At 39.0% G+C, this 9,170-nt stretch overlaps 1 protein-coding gene across 1 annotated transcript; it reads left to right on the plus strand.

Annotated features, from left to right (window-relative positions):
* Positions 1 to 699: 699 nt before the first annotated feature.
* LOC149114374 (amine oxidase [flavin-containing] B-like) lies at positions 700 to 7,592 on the plus strand. The gene is made up of 6 exons (XM_089287727.1): positions 700 to 985; positions 2,107 to 2,292; positions 3,120 to 3,162; positions 3,906 to 4,664; positions 4,828 to 5,028; positions 6,843 to 7,592. The coding sequence occupies exons 1-6, from the start codon at positions 784 to 786 to the stop codon at positions 7,036 to 7,038; spliced, it is 1,587 nt and encodes a 528-aa protein (XP_089143853.1). The 5' UTR covers positions 700 to 783; the 3' UTR covers positions 7,039 to 7,592.
* The last annotated feature ends 1,578 nt before the right edge of the window (positions 7,593 to 9,170 follow it).

Here is a 9,170-nt window from a genome sequence, read left to right on the forward strand (position 1 = left end):
ACGCTCCAAAACAAAGTGCTTGCGCAATTTTTAAGATTTTAGGCAATTAAAATTGACGACGAATCATTCAATTTAAGTACTAATACCCGTTCAGTTAATCACGTTTTGTGACATGAAGAAATGCATATTGTCTGGAACGGTGTAGCGTGACGTTTGAAAATCACGCCTCTAGACTATCCTTCGCTAGTTTTGTTTATTCAAAAGGTCTAGATAGCAGCAGACATGTAAAGATTTTAAGGAAAACGACCACTTTTTCTAGTTTAAAAGACATGTTTCGACAGAACTTCTGTCATCTTCAGTTGAATGAATGATTACAAAGCAAGTTGAATAATAAGTAGGCAAAAATGCTAATTAAGACAAATAGTAACCACAGAACGTGAAAAGGTGTAAATTAAAAGGATAATTTTAGATTTACATGGTGTAATTGCTGATTGAGGCAAGGTAGTTCTTTTTGAATATGGATCCATATTCAAAAAGAACTACCTTGCCTCAATCAGCAATTACACCATGTAAATCTAAAATTATCCTTTTAATTTACACCTTTTCACGTTCTGTGGTTACTATTTGTCTTAATTAGCATTTTTGCCTACTTATTATTCAACTTGCTTTGTAATCATTCATTCAACTGAAGATGACAGAAGTTCTGTCGAAACATGTCTTTTAAACTAAAAAAAGTGGTCGTTTTGTTTATTCAAAGTAACCTCGCAGAAGGTCTGGTGAAAGCTGTCGCCATTTGCCGATTCAACAATTGCTTGATCTCGAATATCATTCTGTTCCACAAACATGGTGCGTACGGAGTACAATTCAGTCCGTAATGTGGAGGTGCGCGGCCTCTTCGTGAGTTTAGTGAAGGTGTTTGTGGTGCTGTTCTTGTTGTTATCTCTGGTGATTGCCTTGATTGTGGTAGCTGCCTTGTTAGCTCACGAGAAGGGAAAAGCAAAGCAAGCTAGCCCTGGAGTAATTAAAGACGAAGGCAAAGGATTCGGTAAGCGAACTTATTATTAAGTCTGTTGCCAACACTGAATCTGAAGCGATATTACATACTGTTGTAAAGGTTGATCGGTATTCAAACACCGGCTAACTCCATTATGATATTAGCGAAGGGTTGACCTTCACAAAAGATGCGTCTCGAAGAATTTTAGCAAATGTCAAAGGTCTCGCGTCTCGATTTTTTTTATTCTTGCTCAAAGAAACGTAAGTCTCACTCGCCATGTCAGACAGTTACTGATTTTTCATAGACTGGTATGATTGGTCTCATCGCATCTACTGAAACTGTGTCATTCGCCCAAACAAAGGCATGCATCTTTTTGCAAAAAGCTCAAAAACAACGAGGCAGAAATGAAAGTTAGAGTATGGAAGAAAGCTCTCATCCGTGAAAACAATTGAAAATTATTATACACCAATTCGTGCTCTCTCTTAGATGCCTATTCCACTATACGGAATCCAAATACCGCTCCACACCTCCAAGTGACTTACGGGCTAACCGTCTACATCGGACGGTAGAAAAGCACCGTTTGAATGAGTTTGGTTTCGCAATTTCAATTAGATAAGACCATGACAAACAAAGATAAGCTTGGTTAGGCTTTTCGCTTGGTTGCGCTTTAAACATGCAAAAGTAGAAAGATTCTATCCTTCGCCCGTCTATATAAACACCTGGGCGCTGACCGTTTCAGACATCATGTCTCGGTTAGTTCTTTCTAAAACGCAATATTACAAGCAGGTTGTTTGTCTTAGGTCATAATCCGTAGATTCCATTTTGTCCCCGACGTGATTTTACCTCAGTCTAAACTAAGACTACTTTATCTGACTTCATTATCCACGCCGCCTCGAGCGCGTTGAGTTTTATAAAAACGCGCCCCATGCTTGACTCATAATTGGGGCTAGATTTTTGTATGAGTGATGTTTTAAAATCTTCAGTTGATTGGTAATAAAGATTATGAAACTCCATTAACGACAACCACATGCTACACAAATACCACAAAAATAGTGTATCTAGGTTCTTAAAAGTATTATGTCAAGATGGGCTGACTTCCACCTTCTTCAATAATCCCTATTTCTCTTCAACTTTTTATTTGCGTTTTGGTTTTTTTGTTTCTTCTTTTAAAGAGTCCTCTTTGCGTCCCATGTCCTGTGACGTTGTTGTAGTCGGAGGAGGTATTTCAGGAATGTACATGGCAGAGACACTCATGCGAATGAAGAAAGAAGACAACGTGTGTTTGTTTGAAAAAGATTCCAGATTTGGAGGACGAGACTATGACTTCAGGTTTAGCCAAGCGCCAAACATCAGCATAAGTAAGTTAGTTTGTTGTCACTGGAACACGCTTCCTGTTTTCCGCAGTCAAGTTTTCTTCGATGGTAGACATACCTTTCCCTTTTTAGTTAAACCCAAAGTAGCTGAAACGTACTAAGAAGCTTAAAACAGTGCTGCTTTATATGCTTTACAAAGGTTATCACCTTTTTTGCCCGAAAGGCCTGGTTGTGACCTGTAACACGAGTCACGCAGCGCTTGTGATTTGAATCCGAAAACTAGATAATTTCATGTTTGCTTTGCAGCTAATCGCTCCATTTCAATAGCTGTTATTGCAGTGAGTCTGCGTTCAAATATTGTTTTGTTTGACGGCAGACAAAAAAGAAGAAAAAGTTCAACACAAGGAAGAATTAACCCACTTTTTGTCTCGTTGAAATCTCAAACCGCTAATACACTGAAACTGCAAAAGCCGCAGCTTAGCTTTGTTCGTTCCGATTAAACTCACACACCAAGACAATTAGATTCATTTCGCACGGAAGAGAACTGAAATTTTAGAAAATTACCCACTGGTAGAACTAATAATGGAATAATTTTGAAAATACCTCAATATATTGAAATTAGAAGAAATGAAAAAAACAGTGTTTCTTCGTTGCTGGTTTCAACTAATTATTCCAAGTAAATTTAGTTTCACTTTGAAGTCACAAACTCGAAAAGTCGATCGCATATCCCTAATTGAAACCTGTCAAGTCAACAATGTCTTTTAACAATTAAGGCAAGCTACTAAAACTCGTTAAGTGTGCATCGTGCACATTCACGGATTAAAATCTAAGGGATGTGTTACTAAACGATGTGCTTAAATGTACTCTTGAAGGTTTAGGAGCTTGGCGTGTGGATAGAGAACACAAGAGAGTAATGTAAGAAATATCACTTTCTATGTATTTATGATCATCACCACTCAAATCTCGATCCTACAAAAATAGGTTCACTATAGGAACTGAATATCGTGTCCTTTTATCGCAGTGCACGGGTTCTCGGGGTGTACAACTTCGTAGTAAAAATGGCTCCAAGAGAAAACAAGGTCTCATCACTCAATTTCTTTGCCCCAGGGATTCAAGGAACTGAACGTAAATTTGTTTGAGCTCCTAGGATAGAAAGTCTTGCGCTTTGAGCTGCAAGGCCAAATCTTCAGCCTCCTAGAGTTTCAGGGATTCCATTGCTCGAGATCAGATAGATGGCCTAGAGCTACCGCATAGTTCTAAAATTTATGGGAATTTTCTTGAGCAAATTTGATCGAGTCTGTTTTGGGGCTGTTAGAATCTCGCCAATTTTCGGCGATTTCTCATCTACCGGTTAAAATTTCAGTCCATTTCTGAGCTTTCAGTCAATTTTGCAAATCTCACATCCCAGCAGATAGATAACAACATGTTCTTTCTCAGCTGACAGTCCAGTTAAACCAGAATCGGGTAACATAAGGGAACACGGCTCAAATCCTTTTGATTTTTTCCAAGCCTGTGAGAGTCTCTATCATGTCTGCAAGAACCCCTTAGCAGTTGGGATGCGGAGTATTTGAAAAAAAAAAAAATTAAAGAAATTAAGGATTGTTGTTGGTGTTAGGTTTACATGAATTGCAAGTTTACAGGATAAATTTTACTTTCAGGACCCTAGCTAGTCGATTCAATATCCCGATGTTGAAAATGGATATAAACGATGCACATTGGGAAACAAGAGGAATCTTTGTATCTAGTACCCAGGCTCTCAAAGAGCAAGCTTTCCCGACTCTACTGTCAGGCCCCATTGCAAACATGACCTTGTCCGAAATGTTGAAATATGCTTGGATGAACATTACTAGAGAGAAAACACTTGAATTTCCCTCTTACCGAGATTTTGTGTGCCAGCAACTTGGAAGTGAAGGCTGCGAATTCTATTGGGCCATGTATGCTACAAAGCGAAATTATGGTGAAGAAAGCACTTTGTTTAGATATGAAATGGATGAAGCTTTCAGCAATTCTTCGTATGATTACTATCGGCCGCCTGGTGGCCTATCAGATATCGTCAGCGCATTGGAAAGATCTGCGAAGCATTTGGGAGTAAAGATGTACGCTAGGGAGAAAGTCAAAGCAATTCATAGGAAAAGAAATATTTTTGCAGTTGATACAGATAATTTTACAGTGTCGGCCAGAAAGCTTATCATTGCCGTGCCAAGCACTCCATTTGAAGAGATAGCTGGGGACGTGGCTGCAGATATTAAAAGAAATGTCTTCTTCCAAGCAATTTTTGCAAAGTCTGGCTTTAAAGCTGTGGCGGTTTACAGTTATCCCTGGTGGGAAAACATTACTTCGCTGCACAACCTGACACTGAGGCCGCTTGAAAGATTCTTTTCAGCAGCTTCTTGTCTAGTCTCTATAATGCCTTACGGGTAAGCCATCAAAAAGGACACATTGTCCCTATTTCTTAGGGAATCTTTTTGTATAATATGGTAATGGATGGTAATATATGGTATAGTCTTCAAAATCAGCATTGATTATATTAGCTTCTCTTAGAAATATACTTTTAATGTTCTCAATTGCGTTCGCTTTTAGTGGTAAGGGACCCCGCGGCGAAGCCGTTCTTCAGCTGTCATACGCTTGGAGAGCATGCGCAGTCAAGTGGGGCGAGCTTTCCAAGCTGCCTAAAGCCGTTTTGGAGTCGGAATTAAAGAAAGCTATTCAAGAAGTGTTTCCAGGAGCAGTCTTACCAGAGCCTCTGGATATGGTGTTCAAATATTGGGAAAAAGTAGCTTGGTGAGCAAACTTTTCTGCAAGAAGCTATTCGGTATAGGGAATAACCACATATCATTAAGGCAGCCATATTGGTGAAAAGTTTAGCCTAAGTTTTTCAATTTAGTTGTCTGTAGTCCGTTAATCTTCTCCATCCTTAACCATCCTTGTTCCTTTATGGCCGATTATTTTCTCTTTGGAGTTTTTCTATCTTAGTTAAAAACTATTTTACAGGTTTCCTTCAGTTTAAAAGTAACTTTGCTCTCGGCCAAAATAACTCAAATTGCCGTGCATGAGCCCCTATAAAAAAGTCGTCTCTTGGGAATTGAGTTTTGTTCTTGAGTAATTCATTCCTCTTATTTCTATTATTGTTTGGGAAAGCCAACATGGCTGCCATAAAAACGCCCTATTAAACAATTATTTGATGGGGTGTTTGTGATATCCAGAATAATCAAGGTCGAGGTAGGGGTTCTCAACCGAAGCCGAAGGCTGAGGCTGATAACTCTTACCGATACGTTGATTATTCTGGATATCAGAAAAACCGAATCTAATAAGTGTTTTATTATACATTGAACGAAAAAAAAATGGAAGTCATGTTTTTGCTTCCCCACTGACGGCAAGCAACACAAAGAGCACGAACTTGACATGATTACCCTTAAAAATCATGCACCGCGGTCATATATGACATGATTACCCGTGACCTTGAGTGTCCTTGACATGATTATTGCATAATCAACAGCTACATAGATGACATCATGGGCGCTGATTTCGAATATTCTCTGTACGCTTTCGGCCAATCAGAAAAGAGATAGCGAGTTCAATGTATAATAATATCAGAAATATATCGCCCGAAAATATTAGTCCTTGATTACTTCGAGAGCTAAGGCCTTTTTGAAAAGAAATACTTGTTTCAATATCTACCTCATAAGTATAAGCATTTCAGAGTTAGGCAACAATCATTTCAGATAGTGGCTGAAATTAGACAATTAAATTGATCTCTATTGATTTTAAGACCCAGCGATTGGAGGATTAATTATTCTCCTGAGGCTCAAAATGTCTTTTCGACTATTCAAGATGGCCGACAACGATCTACACAACAATCTACAACGCGTTACCTACAACGCTTGAGAGAAATGATTTTTTATAATTGCTTTAAATGATACAAGCATCCGGCTGGTTTGGTAGCTTGTCCCATTCAGGGCCATAGCTAGTAAGAGGCAAACAGAGGTACTTGCCTCAGTCATTTGCTTCGTTTTTGTTGTTTATAGTCATCAAACACATCCTAAATACCCGGAAGGGGAATTAAACCATGGAAATTGCCTCAGCCATATATTTTTGCTCTAGCTACGGACCTGCTCTTCCGTAATCATGTGGTTACATTGCACATTACAGTAAGCGAATGATGATTTTTGGCTTTTGCAGGTTTGTAGTTATTAGTCACCTAAAACAATCCCAGAAATACCCATGCAGGGACTTACTAGCTATCTAGTTTCCCTGCATGAAATGTCAACGACCTGGGCCAAAGTTAATAGAGGGATGGTTAAGAAGCCTGGTAAACATCAAAGAAGCAACAAACAGGCTAAGATTTATGTTGTTGATTTTTGATCATTGACTATGCATGAATTACATTATCGCAATGCCTCTATTGGTTAGTTGAATGAGCGCAATCAACTACCTTTTGTATTTTGCCAGGTTTTGAGCAGGGTCAGGCCCCAAAATAGCAAAAAAAAAAAAAGCATAAAGCAAAGGTCACTTTTGCATGTTTCATAACCATCCCCCTCCATTAACTATGGCTACACTCATTTTTAATAACACGTACTACTTGTTCTATCCAATAGGCATCACACAAAGGCGGGTTCTAACGTAAGCCGATATGATCTAATGAAATGGGCCAAACGTCCATTTCCTGGTGAAGATGTTTTTATAGTGGGTGAAGCATATTCAGGCATTGTGGAATGGAATGAAGGAGCTCTCCAGTCCGCTTACAACGCCCTAAAGGAAGGCTGGGAAATAACGCAACCAGAGGCTTATTAAAAAGAACAGAGAACGTTCAAGCTCCCCTAACGTTACTTCATGTAAGGGTAATGAGATGGGTCCTGTTCTTAGTTGTCTTTTATCTCCTTTTCAAAAAGAGTCCTTTAAAGAAACCATTCGTGTTTCACCTGCACGTTCATCATGCAAAGTGCGTAAATTTTTTTTGCACGAATTTTGTTCCACGATGTATTCTTAATTTAGCTCGTTAAATGTCCAGTAGTATCATACTCCCAGGCTGAATATTTTTGTTTTTCTGCCGATTTTAAACTGAAAACAATCTTGTGAATATTCCTATATATTATGACGCAGATTTTTCCGATTTCTTGACTTTGATGGCGTTAAAGTAAATTTGGAGCCAGACTAAAGGCGATGACGCCTGTGTTAATATATACCACACAAGTGAACAGTGCCTTCTGCGCATTCTGATTGGCTAGCACGGAGGTGAGTAGCAAGTAATACGTAGATTTAGCCAAGCCTAAAAGCGGAGCTCTTGATTGCAATATTCAATAATAAAGGAAAAAGAGGATTTGTTTTTCCTTGGATCAGAAACTACAAATAAATGATTAATTGTGAGCATGTAATTTTTCAGCGTATGGTTTTTGCTAGTTTTTCCAGTTTAATTTTAACAAACTATACCCACGTACCACATTTTTCCAAGATTGTAGAAATTACGTATGCGTATGCAATATATCAGGGACTTTCCAAGAGACGAATGCCCAAGGAATATATCGGAAGAAAAGTCAACAACGCGCCAAAATGTTGCCTTTCCGTGTACTCCCTCCTTCTTCCCAGCGGTAATAACCTGGCTTGAGCCTGCGATCCAACCAAAAAGCCAGTACTTGACCGACTTGACCTAGATGAGCTCTAAATCTGAGCCCGCGATATAATCCCGTGATACTGGTCAGCGAATACCTTGATTTGACAGCTGTTAATTATAACCATAACATGGAAGTCCAATATCAAAGATGTATCTATGGTAATGATGCTACTCTCTTATTTTCCAAGGTTTGGGGCTTGGCGTACGGACAGATGTACGCATGGACGGACGGAAAGCCAAAAGTTTTAGATCGATGGGTTACCGAATTTCCTCAGTTATGGGGCTCCGCTCGTTCACCTTCGGCGTGCGGAAGCTCCGCTGCTATTCACCTCTGAGCAAACGAAGAAAAACAAAATGGCTCCCCACTTCTCTTCGGTTACCGAGGAACAAATTTTATCGATAAACGAGGGGGCAGTTCCGAAAAATACCAAACTGTCAACAAAGTTAGTTGTTACTGTATTTAATGGTATATTATGATATATTATCAGCATCAAACATACGGCTAGCGCTGTTCTTGTTGTTTTTTTGGCTAGTTTTATCACTTGGAGAGAGGAGGAATTTTGTATGGTTAATAATATTCATGAAAAAATTACTCGGTTCCGATTGGTTGAGAGCAGTGCAGCTCAGTGCAGTGCAAAAAGTGTAATACCAGTGCAAATTACACATCGAAATTTGTATTGTATTGAAATTCTTGATTATGATTGGCTGAAAGACAATAGGAAATTCATATCACGTAAAATGATCACGAAAATATTGTGCGGAAACTTTGAAAAATGTTTTCTCGTGTGAGAAACAATGGCTACATTAAGGATGGTGCCTACTTTTGTTAGTGCGCACACGTTCTGCGCATCGCGCAAGGCATTCTGTAAGTGCCACGCGCGGGCTGTGGTTGACATTAACGTAATCAACTTCGCTACGAAGTACACACTAAAATGAAAGCAAAATTTTTCTACTGTGATCTAATCAAGTTTAATAAACCTGTACTTAAACCAGGAATACCAGAATAGCAGCGTATGGCTAACCAGTAACTGTTAATGGCTTCTAGCTGAAAAACTAGCTGTTATCTGTCGAAAATTATACTGAAATCCAACTGTAAAAATGTACCTGCAGATGGCGTAGTGCACGCGCAAAACAAGTTTGAGATCGGCAAATATTTTACTCACTGGGGAGGTACGTGACAGAGAAAAATGTAACGGGCACCGTAAAAGGTTTCAAAAAAGACTGGATCAGTAACTTCAAAAAACGCGTGGTTACCGCTATATTTTATGTTGTGAAGTGAATTGAAAAGCCTATTCAACACGTCATCATTAGATTC

Source organism: Orbicella faveolata, unplaced genomic scaffold (assembly GCF_042242905.1).
Source record: "Orbicella faveolata isolate gen_17 unplaced genomic scaffold, um_ofav_v1 contig_14, whole genome shotgun sequence".
NCBI classification, from domain to species: domain Eukaryota; kingdom Metazoa; phylum Cnidaria; class Anthozoa; order Scleractinia; family Merulinidae; genus Orbicella; species Orbicella faveolata.